Genomic DNA, 19,889 nt, shown 5'->3' on the forward strand with positions numbered 1-19,889 from the left:
TGGATTTTTGTATCTTTGCTTTCATGGCATTAGTTTGTTGTGCTTGTTCTTGAGCAGCCAGTATTAAACCTTCCGTTACTTTCTTGATGGTTCCCATCTTAAGCCATGCCCACGTCAAGTTGTCATCACATTTTGCTTCCATGTTTTTCAAGTGCTTTCCATGCAAAGCTTTGGTTTTCCATCTATTTAATCTGCCATCCAGCTGTTTTTTCCTTATATTCTGCCTTTGTTTCTGTTGGTTTTATTGTTGTTAATCAAAATATACTTTTTTCATGAAAAATGTTTTATTGGGTAATATGTAATGAGTTTAATATTATTTTTTACATTATTCAGTAGATAAATATTCTGCAAGTGCATCCATTTTAATTTTTAATATGGTAAAGATGGGTAAATATAGCTCATAAAAACTCTTTGAGGGCCCTCCATAGTGTTCAAAAGTGGGAAGGGGTCCTGATAACAAAAACTTTAACCAACTCTGATCCAAAGAGCTTTACCCCAAGTTGCCCACCATTGTCACGCAAGCCAGCTCTTCAGGGAAGGAAATGTTTATTGTGCAGGTTCAGAATGAATGCCCTGAACAATGAGTGAAAGGAAATTCCTTATATAGTTTATCGCTTTCAGCTAAAGCCCTTAGTTTTGGAAACACCCCTCAAGATTTTGCCCTTGAGTTACAGAAAGTATGTTTACAGGATGTCATAATACATAGGTCAGCCAACGGATATACATAGCATGTATTGTGAGGAGCTAACAATATGTGTCTACCAAACAGATTAACAGCCAAGCCAGCAAATAGGCTAAAATAGATGCTTCGCTTCAGCATATTTCATGTGCAGACTTCCTTCTAACCCGTGTCTTACCGCACTATGTCCTAAAAGCAAACCTTGCAATTTCTATATGAACAGTTAAAGCTTAATATAATGAAAACCTAGTTTGGTTCAGGCTTGAGGCCTACTTTGGTTCAGCCTGCCATCTTACCTCCATCATTGGCACTTTATTATTAGTTAGAAAATGCTGTGGCTTGGCGTTGGAAATACACAAAGTTTGCCTGTCAAAGAAATAATAGTAACCCAAGTCATGCACATTTCCTAATTGCTAAACCCACAATCTTGTCAGTGCCAAAACTTACATAAATATCATTATTAGCGTAGTTGTACAGAACAGCTCGAATCTCCACCTGCTCATTCTTCACTACTGAATACGGCAGTCGAAGATCAATGAAGAAGTCTTTCATGACTGTTATTTCATAAGGTTCAGCCACGCAGATCCCTGCAAGGAAAGCCAATGGCAAAGCCCCCCCAAAACCCCCATTAATTCTACTTTAATTCTTAGGCGCTTTTCACACCTGCCAACTTTAGCTCCATCGTTCATAATTCTTTACCTTTGGTGGGTGAAATGCTCACAGCCAGCACCTTCCAGGTTGTGATGGACGCCTTCACATTAAAAGACAGTGTTTTGCTTGAAATCCTAGGGACAAAATTAAGGGTGTTACATCATTCCTGTGCAGAGCTATTACAGTGAGCACTTGGACGCTAATACCGGGTAGACAATTTCTAGAGCTACCAATCATACAGGCCCTTCCTTCCAAAAAGATCTAAGAATGAGTGGGAAACGCAAATGAGTTCCAAATTGAAGTTGTCATCAGTTACTTCCCTCATTAAATTCTACGTTTGCGACAGTAGGATTTCATAATAAAATACTCATTTATTTTGCAGGGGGAAATAGATATAATAATGCAATTTGATTGCTGCTGGATAAATAATTCCCAACTACCGGTACTTATTCCTAACTTTGAAATCAACTTCAAGGTGACTCACTGTCACATTTATCTGCATTCCCTTCAAGAGTCTACTGATAGCTTCCAAAGTTGCCCTGTGATGGGAGTCCAAGCGGCAAGAGCTGGAAAGCAGCTTTCTCCACAACTATCATTTCCTGGTCCTTCAACTGTGCTCCATATAGCAGAACCCAAGAGGAAAGATGCATTATTGCTGCTAATGGTGTGAGAAGCAGAAAACAGCATATGCCAACGTACATCTCTACTTGGCTGAAACTATCCCCCCCCCCAATGGACCTAGATCCTCTGATCTTGGTTGATAACTCTGGATCAACTTGGCTAAGATTAATTTATCAAAATTGATGGCTTTTCACAGGATGATGCTAGTTTAAGGGGGTGTATCAAGCAACTCTGTTATTCTGTTATTAATTGTAATTAATCATCATTTCTACCTTTTCAAAATGGAATTCTGCTCATTGTCCATAATAAACATTGATTAACAAGTAGCTTTTCTCTTCTAAAGGAGGTGAAAAATAAACCCCAGGTTTCATGCAAACCTTTTCTGATCCTTTCCTCTTGGAAGAGACACCATCTTCCCCATCCCTGTATAAATTTTGAAATCATTAGATTTTCCTTTCAACTGGAAAATGGGCTAATAGAAACAGAAGAACTCCAATACCCTTGACTGTTAGGTGGTGCATTCAGGTTCTCCGTTAGCCACAACCAACTCTCGGGAAAATCAGACCTTGAGATGATGTTGTCATCGCCAAAGAATTCATCTTCAAAATCACCTGGAAAACAGAAAGCAAGTTGGTATAAGATACTGTTTTTAACAATATTTTATTAAATAAGCCACAGTTAACTAGATTGTTATTTTCAAAATAGCAAAATAGTAGGTATTTCTGTATTTTGGTCAATCAAAGTATACTTTCCCTTGCTTGCTATTCTACCAGAAAGTTCTGGATATGCAAACTGGCCCAATGGTGCAACGTTTCCTTCTTCAAAACTCAAGCTATTCAGAATGAGGCTCTCTGCAGGGCAACAGGGATGCTTCCATCACATGCAGTATTAGTGTAGTAGCAAGGACATGATGAGAATTAATCGTTGTTTCTGTAGCCACCTATTTCTTCCATCCTTATTTTACATTCTCTATTAGAGACACGTACACATTAATGAAATTAAGAAATATTTCATTTTCAGTCAGACAGAGAAAACCAACACTAGAAAAACAATTATCTATCAAGGAAAGGAAGATCAAGGTCATATGTGTTTCTAATCCTCACCCAATCTTGTAGCTACCTCAAAGTGTAAGTCTATAACAATATTGACACATGCTTATTTCTCCCCTTTTCTTCAGGAGTGTTCACGCACATTTCCACATAGAAAAAAGGCAAAGTTTCAACCACCCTACTATGGTTGCCATCTTCTCCTTTTTTTACCTCAGCTTTTAAAAATAATCATTTTCAAACCTTTTTTTTTAAATCAAGGTTTTAATTTATAGTTCGTTGTTCCAACTAGAATAAAATTGAAGCAGTCTACCATTAACTACCACCAAGATAGATCTATATTGCCACCACTTTCACTCAACAAGCCCTCAAAATCATTTCTCACCAAAAGCTTTCTTCAAACGCTGAGACCTTACCAAAAGTTGCTTTAGCTCAGTGGTGGGTTTCAAAAATTGTTGGAACCTACTCTGTGGGTGTGGCCTCCTTTGTGGGAGTGGCTTGCCACCCATGTGACCGGATGGGAGTGGCTTGCCGCCCATGTGACCGGATATGAAGATGCCGACGACACTTGTCAGAACCACCTTAAATTACCCCACACGCAGCACTGGCACGCATAAGAATAGGATGTAAACTTGTTTTTTAAAAGGCATCTTTGGTTCGTGTTAAAACAACTTCAACACACGCAATGTTCTGATTGCACCACAAACGCAGTAGTCATCCTTACCTTTCACAGAGGCACTGAGTTTTGATTGAGTCAATAAATGCAAATGGACTGCAGTTTTATTCTTTTACCTCAGAGTAAACAGAAACTTCATTATTTGTCACATACCTTTGCTTGCCTTGCTGTCAAGCAGGGAAACAGAGCTGCGACACCTCCGATTGGCAGGCTGAGGACACTTTGCATCTGAACGAGGCAGGGGAGAAGAGGCAGAAACAATTATTCTTTAAAGTAAGAAGATAACTTTCAGCGCTAATCCCTGTGAAGATTGATTTTACAATTGGATTACAGTGAGGAAGTAGGGTATGCCTTCTATGGACTTTCTCCCATTTGAAATAGATTGGGAATGCAGTCTGAAGCCTTAGTCGTGTGTTAATTAGATCTATATCTAATAGACCCAAAGCAGCTCATAGAAAGTTCACTTTAGTGCCGGGAAGCTGCAGTGAGGAAGAAAGCATAGCTCAACTCTTCATTGGGTCTGAGTTGAAGGGCTCACAGTTGGAGGCCAAAGAGCATCTCCAGCTTTTTCATGTTTGGCTGAAGTCTCCCCCCACCCTTGAAATAAAATGATAGGAAAAAGCAGGAAAATACCAGTGCAGGATTAGAGTGGACCCTCCTAAAACCATAAGAATAAAGTAGGATGCCTGCACTATAACTCTCTCCTCTAGAGCCACCCTTAGAAACAGTGATCTGGAATTTGAGTAATCATTTGATAGAAGATGTTGGAACCATTGCATGCAGTTCAAGACCCCAATGGCCAATATTCTGTGCTTGAGATGCTGAAACATACTTTTCAGGTGCCAGGAAAACAAATCCTTAGCGGAATGGGACATTTTAGCAAAAGAGAAACATTAAAGGAATGTGTGCTAATTGGCAGATGAAAAAGGCAACCTTGAAGTTCACAGTAAGCCTGGCCAAGATTTCTACGGCAACCGAACTGATATTTTTCTTTTATTACCATAATACAATAATTCCTTCTTGAACATAGTAAGTGGAGAAGTAACATGAGAGTTATTAATTATGAATGATTATGGTTATATCATATATATAATAAGGTTATGTATGACTCATCATTTTTCCTCCTTTCTGAAATGCATAGATATGAGTGAATATTTTTTTCTACTGGAGTTTCTTCTACTACATGTTTTCTTTCTTTTCTTTCCTTTCTTTCTTTTCTTTCTTTCCTTTCTTTCCTTTCTTTCCTATCCTTTCTTTTCTTTCTTTCCTTTCCTTTCCTTTCCTTCCTTTCCTTTCTTTCTTTCCTTTCTTTCCTTTCTTTCCTTTCCTTTCTTTCTTTCCTTTCTTTCCTTTCTTTCCTTCCTTCCTTCTTTCTTTTTTTTTCTAAACTGCCCATCTCAACCAAGTGACTCTGCAGTGAGCCTTAACTATTTGCTTAAGGATTTGTGAATTGATTCCCATATGATGCTAGTAGTATTTGATGGAGCAAATGCTCTTCTCTTGGCTTCTAGATGGATTGGAGAACCTCTGTCATCTCCAGACTTTAACACCCACCCCCAAAATACCTGATCTTTGTTTGGTGTTGAGATTACTGCTAGTTGTCAGAGTCAGTCCAGCATCTTCAAAGACACCAGATTGTTCTGGCCGCTGCCAGCTGTACAGCCAAAGTCACTCTTTTCTATTGTGTCCCATATCTAGTGCACATCAAGAAAAAATGTTCCTCTTCTGTACTATAAGTCGGAAAACCTTTGAAAGCTGTTTGTAGCTTAAGAAGTTTCTGGCCTTACCTTAGTTTGGCTAATCTTATATTTATCATTGAGAACATATACTGCTTTGGTCCACAGCCACAAGACCGACACGAGCACCTGGATCCCCTTCCAATTTGATATTCACTGCTTCTCCTGGCTTTTTTATTGATTGTCTCTGGAAGATGCTCCTTTCACAACCAACTGTTTACACAAAGCAAAGAACAGCTCAAATATCTAACAGACAGGAAAATGCCAATTCAAGGGAAAATAGTTGACTTTCTCTGTCTGAATTGAATAAATGTTTTGGGAAAATACAATTTAAATGCTTTAAAATAAGCACATCTGATTATGCTCCAATTCTGGTGCAGTTCTGATGCAGCTATAATAAGGTGTTTCCCATGACTGCTAAGAAAGCTACTGGGAAGGCCGACTTACCGTTCCCATGCAGGTATCCTTCACGTCCACCCAGACAGAGTCAGCCACAATTTCACTGTTTCCCACGAGGTAATAAGCCACAAACCGGAAGGAAGGGATGAGATCTGGCGTGATACGCAGAGTCATGGTTACCAGATTCTGCCCATCTCCCTTGGGTTGCCTGCCAACCTTGAAAATCTTCCCTTTGGTCAATATCTGAGGGTGAAGAAATACTGGTTAATGGAATGGTTAGAAATGGTAGATGAAGCCAGTGGCTTCAAGACTGCAATATGAATTGAAATACAGCCCTTGGATTTCCTCCAGGTCTATAATACTTACAAGGTATGTGAAATACTTGATCTGGTTCAATGAATTTGCATTGCCCCTCACATTGAAATTGACATGTAAGTTATCTCCGGGCTTAATCTCTGTACATGGAATGGCTACATGAAGGTAGTTTCCAGATCCTCCCTGCGTTTGGTAGGCTGTGGCTGTCATGGACCTGGTTGCCTGGCGTTCTCTTGGGAGGTCTCCATGGTTGGTTCTAACCTAGACAGGGTAAATATGAAGCAGTAACCTAATTAGGAAGCAACTGTGATTCCTTTTAAGGCTGGCATTGAGTGATGTCCACATGCAGAGTGCTGAAAGAATACAGTAATGGCTAGAATGGACCTGGCTAGCATCCTGTTTTCATTAAAAAAATATCTGAGATCCTGTTATTTGATCTGCATCATTAGGATAAAAAAGAGCTCTGTGTTACTATGAGTGTAGCAAATTCTATATTGTAATTGGGATTTGGGGAGTGGGCATAGCTATTGAATAAAACAATTGCAAAGTGAGTTGCAGCCTGAGGATCAGATAGGCTGATGAACTGGCTACAAAGAACAAGATCTCCCTTGCTCTAACAGAGATACAAAATGTCTCCATTCCTAGCTAAGATGACTCTCCGGTGACACAATGTGCATAGGGGCTTCACAGAATATATTTCTTTCTTTGCTTGTCATAGTTGTGTGGATTGTCCTGCAAAAGTGCATAAAAACAGAGTTTGCAGCACAGCCAACATATTTCACCTCTTGTTCCCTCTTGAGCCACAGCAGAGCTGCTGCTGGCATCCAAGGTGCCATTGGGCAGAATTCCACAATGCTAGGACTGTCTCTGCTCTCAGAGTCTGACTGTGTAGGGGCAAAGCGGGTGAGTTTATGTCACTGACAATCTTCTCTTCGGGTCATTCCATCGGGTGGTGCACAATTTGCACACCAGACTGTGATGGGCCCATGTACCAACATAGATGTCAGGCCCAAAACCAAGAAGAACACTTTTCCTAAGTTGAGTTCTCTATTGCTTTCCAACCTATAGACAAAATCTTGTCAGACCGAGGAGTCTTCTATCTGTATCTACAATATACTCTGAGAACTATTAGGGAGGGGCTGTCTTCACCCTATTTCTCTCACACAAAGCATCCGGACTGAGTTGCCACTTACTCCTCTGCAATGCCCCCCTCCCTCCTGGGAATCTCCCTCCTTGCGACATTCCCTCTCTCATCAGCACACTGAGTGGGATTGAACAGAATGTCAGAGTGACTTACAGTGATCGGTAGGCTTTGAATGTTCCCTTGTGTGTTCAGGATGAATTTAGCAGTCCCATCGCTCAAAGTGGTTCCCTCAGAACGAATTTCCTCTGATATCACTGGTACATTAGCAGCTGGTGAGCCATCGGGGTTGGTAACAAGCACCTAAAACAATCCAGAAGAGGTGATTCAGCATGGAACATGGCAGCTTCCTCTGAATCTAAATCAGCTTATTCAGCTATTATTTATTTAAAAGATTTATATGGCTGCCCAGGTGACTCAGTGACTCCAGGCCACTTAGAAATTGATTTACTAAAGCTTTTTTATAATTTATACTGTAGGTTCTATGCGGACACATTACAGCAAAACATCCAATGTGCAAATACCAATCAATCAATCAATTTACAGAGGCAGAGTCAACCCCGAGGAAAGCTGAAGCCTTCACATGCATCTCGAACAACTAAGTCTAGACAGATCTTCAGAAGCCCAATAAAGTGGAGGAAGATATTGCTAAGGTGGTTCTCTGACAAAACAGGAGACTTCGATTTCTATTACCGTCAGTTCATACGGCATTCCTGGCTTGAAATATTTGGGGGTTTTTCTGAAGGAGATCTGATAGGGAGATGTCACGATGTGAATGCCGCTTTGCTCAGTCACTACCATATCACTGCCTGCAAAACAAAAAGAAGGAATGCAACTTAAAATGGAAAATAAAACTGAGAAATTCAAGACAAAAATCATGCAAAGATTTTGAAGCACTATTAGTTTCAGACCTAATAAACCCAGTACTTTCACGGTTTGCAAGTTCTCTCTCAATGTTTTCTCTCTCCGTACTCCCCCCTTTTTTTCCTAGAAAACAATGTTGCATCATATTATGTGCTGGTTGTAAGTTTTATTATCCTGTCATGAAAATGGTCTTAAGAAATTAGGGGAAATAATGTGGCAAATAATCACTTATAAATAGAAAATTGGCATATTAAAACTTCAGAAGATGTGGATTGGGATAGAAATGAATAAGATCTGTTATGCCAATTTCACAAGTGTTTTATTGGTGTTTCAAGAAGACAATGAAAGTATTAGAAACAAAGAAAATATCGGATTGATTCTGGTTTCAGGAAGCACATGTATAGCCCAGGAAGAGAAGGACATTAATATTCCAAATTTAGGCCTAACACTTCAAATAATTAGAAACAATTTTAATTGAAAAAACTAATAGATACAGTTCATACAGGGCAACATTTTAGATAGAACATCCCTTTTAATCTAATTTGGAAAGTTTTGATTACTAAACAATTAGAGTCAATTAAGAGACATTTATCCACAATAATATTGTGGATTTTTGTGGGATAAAGGTGAATAATCATTGTGAAAGGGGAGGATTTAAAAGCCAAGTCACATGTATTCTGGTGATGGTTTGTTTTCTTTTATTTAGTTGTTTTCAATCCCTGGTATTTAAAATTGTAGTCTGTTACTTTTTTAAAGTGTAATATGTTTGTATTCAAAGAAACAACATACCCTTCTCCCATCACTGCTCACCTGAGTCTGTTATCACTGTTACAGATGCATACAGAGTATGCCCAACAAGCTGATTGAGATCTTGAAATCGAGAACGTAGTATGCGCCTTTCTAGTGTTGCTTCCCCATCTCCATCAATAATCTGAAAATAAATGAAAAATAAGGAAAAATAATAGAATAGAATTCTTTATTTGGAGAGGTAGCAGAACTGAAAATAAACAGAGAAAAAACTAAAGCTCTAATTAAAAACCTTACACAAAAACAAAATCTAGCAGAAAAAGTGGACTTTCAAATAGTTAAGAAAGTTAAATATTTGGGAATATACTTAGCAAGATGTGCAACAATAGAAGACAATTATATAAAACTTACTTTAAGCAAATAAAATTAACTTTGGAAAAATGGAAACATTTACATTTGCCAATGTTAGGAAGGATTGTCACGATAAAAATGAATATCCTACCAAAACTGCTTTGCCTGTTTCAAACAGTACCTATAAAAATTGTAAAGAAATTATTTGATGATTTGAACAGATTGATGTTGACATTTATTTGTCAAGGAAAAAAAGTTGAAAATGGAAAATGCTACAAGAATCTAAAATTGAAATGCTACAAGAATCTAAAGAAAAGGGAGGGTTTCGACTTCCAGATTGTTTTTTGCATTACCAAGCATGTGTGATAACGTGATTTAAAAAATGGATAAATCTCAGACACAAGAGACTCTTATATTTAGAAGAACATGATTTACAATTAGGATGGCATGCCTTCCTATGGTATGAGAAAAATAAAATTCATAGATATTTTCAAAATCACTATATACGAAATTCACTAATATTGATATGGGAAAATATAAAGCCTAAAATTCCAGAATGGCTCTCTATGATAGAAGCCTTTATGTATCCAAATGTGGCGATGTTTAAAAAATCGTGAGTTATAAAGACATTTTAGACACTGAAGGGAAATTAAAATCGAAGCAAGAGCTTGAAGAACAGGTCATTACATTATCATGGTGGCCTCAATTGCAAATATAATCTAGATATGACATAGATATGAAAAAGTATGGCTTTTATAAAGGACAAATACCATTTGATAAGACACTATTGAACACTGAGGAAAAATTAATTAAGGTATATAACTTTTTGCTAAATTTAAAAATGGAGGATGAACAAATAAAAGACACAATGGTACAATGGGGGAAAATGTTGGCTATAACATAGAATTAGAGAAATGGCAAACATTATGGGAATGGAACTATAGTTTAACAATGGGAACTTCTTATAAAGAAAATGTATATAAAATGTTTTATAGATGGCATTTAGCACCTGCAAGGTTAGCTAAAATGTTTAAAAATATGTCTAACAAATGTTGGAAATGTAGTCAAAAGATGGCCATGTTTTATCATATGTGGTGGCTTTGTGCTAACACAAAAGAAATTAGGCAAAAATACATAATAGGGAAACATGTAGACTTTAAACCTAATTTCTTGGTAGATCTTATATGGACTTATCTTGGCAACTTGTTTTTCATTGCATATCATGTAAAGACTCGAAACCAGTGATATTTTCAGGCTTTTCCACACATTCGCCAGTTCATTTGTGGAGAGCTGATTTCTCAGAAGAGACTGAAGCAGACACTCCCTCATTCACTGAATTATTTGAAGGAGAGGGAATTATAGCACAACCAGGCTTGCAAATTCTGTTATTATAGCCAACCTCAATAATGGTAGCTTAGCCTTCTAGTGAAAATGTTCTAGTAGATCTGACACACAAACCCACAAGCAAACTTCTACATATGCAAACACCTCTGTTACATTTTACCTCAATTCTTGTGAGTGAGTCTGGAATGTTCTTTTTGTGACCATCTATTTTCACTCCAAAGAGGACAAAGGCAACACCTTCGACTTTCTTTCCATACAAGTACCTGTAATGACACGATGAAAGTAAAGGCCCAATTATACATCTTTGCTTTCCCCACAGATCTTCTCTGAACACAAGAGGGGCGCATCAGTGATGGTGTCTCAAAGATGCTCTTTTCTTCAAAAGGCAAGTGGACTGTTTTTTCCTTGAAGAAGAAGAAGAAAACATTTCACTTGTCATCCATGAAGCTTACAATACAATACAATTGCAAAACAAAAATTGCAATCCTTCCATTTCCCCCCTCACCACCAACCTATCAGAACCTATCCTCCCCTCCCCCCACCATCCAGTACTTATCTGTCCTGAACACCTCAGAACTGAGGAAGCTTCTTGGATGAGAAGTGAAATGTTTACTTCTTCTTCCTCAAGGAAAAAAAACAGTTGCCTTTTGAAGAAAAAAAACTCCTTTGAGACAACTATGACCTGGATGATTGAGAATCTCCACAGACATTAGTGAGGTTGCTGACCTATTTCTTTTTTTAATAAGTTCTTTATTTTATTTTAATACAAACATTCCATCTTTCATTAAACTCTATCATCTGGGTACAAACATTTTGTGCATTAACAATTAAAGTTACAGCCATGTTCAATATCTTATCTATTCTTAAATTGATACTAACACATAACATACTATTATAATAATCCCCTTCTTTACTTGTTTAACTTTATTAATACAGTTTCCCTATTTCACTCCTCTGCTTTCATTTCTAATTTTCATATTTATTTTCTAACCGTTGATAGAATAACTCCTATATACTATAATAGTCAAATTCTTCCTTTTCTTTAATTACAAGTGTTAATCTATTCATTTCTGCACATTCCAATATTTTTGTAATTACGTTCTCATCAGTAGGGATCTCTTCACTTTTTCCAATTTTGTGCAAATACAATTCTAGCTGCAGTTATTACATGAATAAATATACATTTTCTTTACTATACGTTTCTAGTAAAATCCCAAACAAGAATAATTCTGTTTAAAATCAATATATTGTTGTATCATCTTTTCCAACCACATACAGATTTTGTCCCATATTTTTTACCTTCTACCAGGGGTGGGTTTCAACCGGTTCGCGGTGGTCCCTACGAACCGGTTGGTCGCCGAACCCGGAAGTAAGTAACTTCTGGGAACGGTGAAGGGCGCGCCCGCCCGCCCGCAATCCTTAGCCAGTTTTGACGAGTTCTGTGCTTCCACGCATGTGCAGGACTCATACAGTGCCTGAGCGATCGTCCAGGAGCAGCTGGAGCGTTGCGCAGACGCTAGTACACATGCGTGCACCGCGCGCATGCATGAGGATGCCGCCGGCCCCATTCCAACCGAACCGGTTGGAACGGGGCGAGAAACCCACCCCTGCCTTCTACATATGTCTACCACATATGATAGTATGATCCTGGTATCTGATGACATTTCCAACATTTGGCTGATTTATCTTTAACCATCTTTGCTAATCTTTCCAGTCGAAAGTGCCATCTATCAAGCATCTTATACAAATTCTCCTTGAATGCAGTTGACATTGTTAATTTATAATTTCTGTCCCATAGTTTCTGCCATTTGTCTAACTCTATCATATAACCAAAGTTTTTGCCCATCCTATCATTGTTTCTTTTACTTGTTCTTCTTCTAATTTAATATACAATAGGTAGCTATACAGGTTTTTTTTATCACTCTCTCTTCTGTTCCTGTTAGTATCTTATCCAGTTCTGTCAGTTCCTTATAAAAGCCATATAGTTTAGCATCTTTTTCATATTTAGATTGTATTTGCAGTTGTGTATACCAAACCATATCAATCCCTTGGTTTTTCAATTCTTGTTTAGTTTTGAGCTCCCCCTTCTCAGACGAAATATCTTCGTATCTAACAATATTTCTCATATTAATGATATTTGGATGTATAAGTGCTTCCATCATCAAAAGGCAAACTGGTATCTTCAGATAATGTTGTTCTCTAATTTTCTCCCATACTAATAATAAAGCATTTCTTATATAATGTCTTTGAAAGTAACCATGGATCTTATTTTCCCCATACCATATGAAAGCATGCCAACCCAATTGCAAATCGGGAGGGGGAGAAAGGGAAAGAAGAGGAAGGGGAGACTTGGGTGGGGAAAGCTGGAAGGTAAGGATAGAAAAAGAGGAGGAGAGGCGGGGATGACGTTGAGACGGTACGATGTGCGATCTTGAAGCTCCAAAATCGCTGTCAATATCTCTGCCACTGGACCTAAACCATCCCGTAGAGACAGTGATAGAGAAAGGCACATCCTGCTGATCCCAGGGACATCACAAACTCCCTGGTAGATCCAGGAGAAGCCCTTTTTTCCGGCCACAGAGAAGCAGCCATTAAAGCTGCTGAAAGTTGGGACAGCTCCAGAACGGAAGGAAAGCGGGAGAGAAAGTGTGTCGAATTGGTGAGGTAAAATTTATTATTAGAGAACAAAGATTAAAAGTAAAGTTAAAATTGAAGACAGAAGAGGTTAAGCGGCGAGATTAAGCCTGAGTCAAACTTAGTGTGTTATTTTTCTTTAATTTTTTTATTCATGGAATTTTTACAAATGCTTCTTACTTTTTAAACTGGACCATTTTTTTCTTCTTCTATTTTTCTTTTTTTAATACTTATTGATTAAGACTCTTTTTCTTTTTTCAACACTCTATTGCATTTTTTCCTAAGAACTTCTCTTTTTCTCCTTAAGTTTGGAATATTAAGAGGGGAGTAAAAGTAGAGGAAAAGAAGTAACACTGCCACTTAGAGGCTTGGAGGCTTGGAAACATTGTTTTTCTTTTTTTCTTTGAACATTTGATCTACATTTCAAGGTTTATGAGTTTGTTTATTGAAAATGATAGTGGGAAGAGCACCAATTGTTTATACAGGTGCTCCTCTGGGGTACTATCAGTAGCTGGATTGGAATGAAAAGAAAGCCTTGAAAGAGAGAAGATTGCAGTGAATTTGTTTGGAATTTAATAAAAAAGCTTTGGATTCTATAGTGGCAGTGTTTACTAACTGGAGGAACGGCACAACATGAAAAAGAAAAGGAAGTGACATTGCAAATGATTATGTAAGAAATTAAAAAAATACAAGAACAGAGAGCATTGAAACGAGATTGGAAAATATTGAACAAAGAACAGAAAAAATAGATGGAAACATTGAGAATATTTACCAAATGATGATGAAATACGAAGACAAAGTTAAAAAAATTGAAAAAAAAGATGAACAAAGAGATAAGAAAATTGGTGATATTGACAGCCGATTGAGTGTGGTTGGAAAAGACAAGAGTGGAATATTGAAATGAGAAATCGACAGATTAGAATTTTACCTCAGATTCCAGAATATAGAAGGAGAAAAGGGAGAAAATTTGGCAGAAGTAATGATGGAAATTTTGGCAGAAGCATCGGTGATAACCAAAGGGAAGTTGATGGAAGGAACAGACGGAGGGTTTTGAGTCTTTACAAGATATGCAGTGAAAAACAAGTTGCCAAGAAAAGTCCATATAAGATCTACCAAGAAAGCAATTAGAACACATATACTACAAATGGCAAGAGATATAAGATTGCACTACTATTGGAAGGATACAGAGTGATGTAATGCTATAATAAAAACTAATTTAAATTTACTTAAATTTAGAATATTACGCATAAAATGAAGTAATAATAGGGTGTGGCCAACCAGTACAATAAAAATTGCTCTGTGCATGCGCAGAAGCAAAAAAACCAAGATGGTGGGGCCTACAGCGCTGCCGGGAGAACCGGATCGGGGACGTAGCCGGCCTGGTTCGCTGCCGGTTCCAGCCACCTAGGTCATCAAACCACTACTGGTTTGGCCGAACTGGTAGGAACCCACCCCTGAGTCAGGCTAATAAAGCTACCATAAGTAAAGTCTATTTTCCAATTTTATAAAGAACGTATTTGTTAAACAAATTTCAATTAAATATGCTCAAATCAGAACTAGCCTCCAAATCTTATTTTTCTGAACTTTCATGCAGATGTTACCCAGTGCCAAAATAAATTTCTTTAGCCACTCATAGTTGTAAATAAGCATACGTTGCAGTGATAGACAGGCGGAAATCTGCATTGCCGTCAACGTAAAGAAACTTCTCTGAGGGCTGCAGACGAACGTCAAAGCTTGGCAGCACTACAGAAAAAGAAAAAGACGAAAAGTTGGAAGTCTAGCACTGACAGGTTTTATTCAATATATTTTATTTATTATTTATTTATATCACACCTTTCTTATTTTTGTAAGAAACTCAAAGTGGTGAACCTATCTAATACTCCTTCCTCCTATTTTATTTATTTATTGGTGTCTTGCCTTTATTATTTGTACAGATAACTCATACCCAACACACCTTTCTCATTCTATTTTCCCCACAGCAACCATGTGAGGTAGATTGGACTGAGAAAGAATGACTGGTCAAGATGGCTTTCATGACTAAGGTGGGATTAGTATTCACAGTTTCCAGAGTTCTAGGTTAGCAATAGCAATAGCACTTATATACCGCTTCATAGGGCTTTCAGACCTCTCTAAGCGGTTTACAGAGTCAGCATATCGCCCCCACAGTCTGGGTCCTCATTTCACCCACCTCGGAAGGATGGAAGGCTGAGTCAACCTTGAGCTGGTGAGATTAGAACCGCTGAACTGCAGATAACAGTCAGCTGAAGTGGCCTGCAGTACTGCACCCTAACCACTGCGCCACCTCGGCTCTTTAAATTGCTACCTTAACCACTAAACCAAATTGGTTCTCATAATTTCCAACTTCTACAAATGATAGAACTAGATTCCTTTTAAAAACAACATGGAAGGGACAGAAACCCGGGATCAGGAATTGGCTTGGTTGAACAGAAATGAATCTTCTTACCATATTCCCTGACATCAAAACATGCGGTATAGCTCTCCTCTGGGGAATGCTCATATTTGGCCACAACCTTCCATGTCCCCAAACTATAGGAAGAAAATGAAAGTATTTTTCATTCTTTTGACTTTATAATTGATTTATGACAATAATGTTATGAACAAGGGATACAAGGCTTCTAACTGATATTAATAGGTTTACTTGTCCTATGATGAATAATTATAAAGGGCGAAGAAAATGACTGTTTCATAAATCTTCAGATTCAAATATGTGGGAGTTGAAATGTGAATCTTACATCTGTAACAAATTTCCACTTGCTCCCTGAGTTTAAGTGGTGGTGATAAGATTGTCTCTATTATTTGTCCACTCAATTTCACAGAATTGCCATAAAAATAACATTGCAGCTGATCTGGGCTCTTCAAAAAACAAGAGGAAATAGAAATGTAATGGACAAATTAAAATGATCAAACCTGGATTTTTTTCTTACCTTAGTAATAATAGATCAGGGAAGTAGGCTAAAAGGGAAAATACTATACAGCCTTATTCTTTAACTGGTCTTTAATAGCTGTATGTTTTTTTTTTCCTGTATCACAGTTTCAGTTTGGTTTCAAAACAGGTAGCCTTATGATAATATTAATGTTAAATTACCTGACAAGCTCTGGTAAATTGTAAGGCCGGATGAACTTTGGATCAACTGGATTAGAACTAACGACAATGTCTTGTGGAGTCTGGGCACAAGGAAATAAAGTATGAATGTGTTGAAAAAATGTAAAATGTTGCACAATATTTCCTATGTATTCTATAACATCCAACTCCAGCTGTAATACTAGATTTTTTTTTATGTGATAACACAATACAGATAGCAAATGCAACCCAGCAGATGGGACACTGGGTTATAAGATGCAAGACTATTATTTGAATTTTAACCAAGATGACATCAACTGATAGGCCAGAACAGATAATTCAGCCTCATTTGCTTTGAAAATAGAACATTGGCCACCCCAAGCCCCTTTTCAGCAAAAAATAAAATAAAATAAATTGTGCAGATGAAAACTGCAACAAAACACGAAGTAAACAACTAGATCCAATCCCCACCATATACACACACAAATACATACATTCATCCTTGGCATTATTTTCCACTTTCATATCGAAACTTTTCGAATCATTGATACAGCCTAATATTTAGCACAGAGCTTAAAATTAAGCCATTTAGGAAAAATGCATATATAAAATGTTGCCCAACCAAAGCTTCATAAAGTGTTGCCCTGATTACATGGGAAAGAAGAATCAACAACAACCACTTCTTGTTCAGGGGGCCTATACTAATCACACAGGATTGCAGACACCATTCTCACCTTAAACTCGACAATCACAGTTTTGTCCATCCTGTGCATGTTGTGATCCACAGAAAAGACACGATAGCGCACTAAGGAAAAAAGAGATCAACTGTAATTTGTGATAGTACTCAGAAGATATGTGCTGGTCTGTGACCATAATAAAAAAATTAATTGATTCATGTGCTTGTATCCTAAAAAAAAAGTATTGTCATAAATTGCCTGATGTTTTGTATCTGTCAATCATCCCACATGGTTCATGCAGCAAATAAAGACTCCCGGGACATTTTTATTACCAAGAGTATAATTTACTGAGCCAATATGGATACAGAAGTAGCAAAGCCAATATTAACAATTTTGCGCGCAAACAGCATAGTTAAATGTTCCCCTTTATTCTATCCAATCAGTATGGTTCAGTTCAGTTCAGTTTGTTTGGCTAATGGGCTCTCAGCCAACAACTGAGCTTGGGAGCCCGTTTTCGCTGGCAGAGTACTCGGGTCACCACAGGTGTCTCCAACACGAGTGACATTGAACTGGCTACACCTACCCTGGCCAGGCCCACCCAGCACCCTGAGGTCAAACACAATCTTGATGCAGCCCACAATGAAGTCAAGTTTGATACCCCTGCACTAATTTGGGATTACATTCCACTGGACCATCTATCAATGTGTTTCTTAAATCTTTTCTTAACTTTCTAAGCTTGATTTCTCAATATCACCAATGCCAATACTCACAAGGAATACATTCTTCCCTTTCCCCCACTCTCTAGAAATATCGCAAATAAATGACAAATCCCAGGTATGGTTTTGTTTATAGCATTATTCATCACATAACCCCAGGGGAGTGGAGAAAGAGAGGCGGAAAAAGAGTTTACCTGCAGAGCCTGGTGTATAGATGCCTTTATCTGTCTGGATGAACACAAAGCCACTCTGGTAAGAAAGGAGAACCACCCTTTCCAATTTCGATGGAAGACCAGTTACTTGCACAACCACATACTGAATTTGCTTCGAGTCCTTCTTGAGTTCCTTTGCAGGAATCTGATGAGAAGATGAGGAGAGCAAAGGCTTCAAACATAATCATCACTAAGGGCCGCCTGAGGCCTCATTCCGTAGCCCTAGACAACAACACTAAAACATCGGTCCAGAAATTTTCACGACTGAGTCAAAAACAAATTGTGATCTAAATATTTTGGTTGTTTGCTGTGAAATGCTGCAGATAATCTTTCAGCAATTGTGGCAGTAAAAACTGTAAAATAAATACATATGTATCCCAAAATTCCATTTTGCCTTCCTCCTTAGAATTTTATGCTCAATTTCTCTCAATATTTGACAATCTAGTCATGTTTGACTAAGGTGCATAGGATACAATAGACTCTACTGCAACCATTACTATTCACCCACCTTTATAGTTGGAGTGACAAGCATGCCTCCCGCTGGATTCATTTCTACTCTGGTTTGGAACAAGGTTTTCTGCATCCGTGGAAAATCCTGAACCAAGATGTCAAGCTGTTTCGGAGCATTGTCTCCATGTGCCTCCACCAAAATTTGCTCGTCTGTATCTGTTCGCAGAACACCAGGGGTGATGAGGGTGTAGCTGCAGAAGAAGAAAAGAAAATCTCCTTTTAGTCTGCTGAGGAAAAGTGTGCAATTTGGTGAAGTTTCTTCATGATCTTTTCTTTTAGAAAAGTGAAGAAATAAATTGTGAAAGATGTGACACAGAAAGCTTTCAAATAAAGTTGAAAAATGAATAAATCTATTGTATCTTTATATCACCTAAAGAATATTTGGGATGCTGGGGGTTTTTAGTTATAAAATGAGACTGACTAACCTGCGTGGTATTGTAATGTAATCAATACATTATAATGAACAATGCAGTGCCCCTTTGCAGAGTAAAGGACCATCTTTTCTATGAAGGAACAGAGCTTGAATCTAAGATTTGAAAAATAGAATTGTCTCTTCATCCAAGTTCAGGCAGTCCCCAGCCTGCATGCAATTCTCCAGTAACCCTATGTTGAGTTGGCCATGCCCACACAGTCACGGGATCACAAAGCCACGCCTACCCGGCTGGTCATTAGGGCAGAGAACCGGTTGTTAAATTATTTGAATCCCACCACTGCTACCGCTGCCCCTAATTAAGGAAGCACAACCTATCAGCGCCAAAACTTATTGCGTTTACCAATTTGTTCGTAATTGTGGAGACAATTACATTGGCGGAACTGATAGGTGTTTGGCTTTCAGAATCAAAGAGCATCTTCCAAAATGGATGCAGACAGTCTTGAGTAATCCAACAACAACAGCAAATCATGGGCATAAAATGCCTTCTTCAGCCATTGCAAGACACTCACTATGGGCCACCAGGTGGCTCCAAAGTCAGTATTTAAAGTTCTACTGTGCTACAGGAACTCTTGTTTGCTGAGGTTTGCGGAAATGGTTGCCATTAACCGTCTGAAGCAGAGGTAGGTTAAGACCTGGCTGTGTCGGAAGGCCTGGGGTTGATGAGCTCCCTTCCCCTCTCAACAGGCGTGGTTGTTGGTCATTTCAAATGTCCATTTTGTATTTGCATGTTCCCCTTCCCGTTGGAGTTGTTCGCCGCCCTGAGTCCCTTTCAGGGAATAGGGCGGCATATAAATAAAATGAAACTTCAAACTTCAAACTTCAAATATCTATGATACTTACAGACCCCCCTGGGAAGATGCTGGAAAAGCAATCAATAGAGCAGCCACCAGATAGAACGTCATCCCCTCCATGGCAGTCCAGAAGGACCAGAGAAGTGCTGACAACTCCAGTATTTATCCAGAGAGCCTGCTTTGAAGCCAAGCCCTTTGCAGTTGCTGAATGTTTAATCAGTACACAAATGGGGTGGGGAGGAGCTTGAATAACTAGGACATTTC

General features: G+C 38.3%; 2 protein-coding genes across 2 annotated transcripts; both read right to left on the bottom strand.

The window, feature by feature from the left end:
* Positions 1–963: 963 nt before the first annotated feature.
* On the bottom strand, positions 964–5,338 carry LOC116503863 (A.superbus venom factor 1-like; the record flags this gene model as incomplete). The annotated part of the gene is made up of 6 exons (XM_032210545.1): positions 964–1,045; positions 1,127–1,266; positions 1,379–1,464; positions 2,451–2,562; positions 3,827–3,901; positions 5,239–5,338. Coding segments are annotated over 6 exons (561 nt in total), but the record flags the coding sequence as incomplete, so codon positions are not given.
* On the bottom strand, positions 5,314–19,775 carry LOC116504101 (A.superbus venom factor 1-like). The gene is made up of 15 exons (XM_032210947.1): positions 19,675–19,775; positions 18,400–18,592; positions 17,874–18,036; positions 17,021–17,091; positions 16,311–16,390; positions 15,669–15,751; positions 14,857–14,947; positions 10,731–10,833; positions 8,939–9,059; positions 7,958–8,073; positions 7,421–7,567; positions 6,175–6,384; positions 5,857–6,051; positions 5,461–5,622; positions 5,314–5,367 (listed from the first exon to the last, which is right to left on the bottom strand). The coding sequence occupies exons 1-14, from the start codon at positions 19,743–19,745 to the stop codon at positions 5,584–5,586; spliced, it is 1,683 nt and encodes a 560-aa protein (XP_032066838.1). The 5' UTR covers positions 19,746–19,775; the 3' UTR covers positions 5,314–5,367; positions 5,461–5,583.
* Positions 19,776–19,889: the final 114 nt, after the last annotated feature.

The sequence above is a fragment of the Thamnophis elegans genome, chromosome 2, assembly GCF_009769535.1.
Source record: "Thamnophis elegans isolate rThaEle1 chromosome 2, rThaEle1.pri, whole genome shotgun sequence".
In the NCBI taxonomy this organism is placed as follows: Eukaryota; Metazoa; Chordata; class Lepidosauria; order Squamata; family Colubridae; genus Thamnophis; species Thamnophis elegans.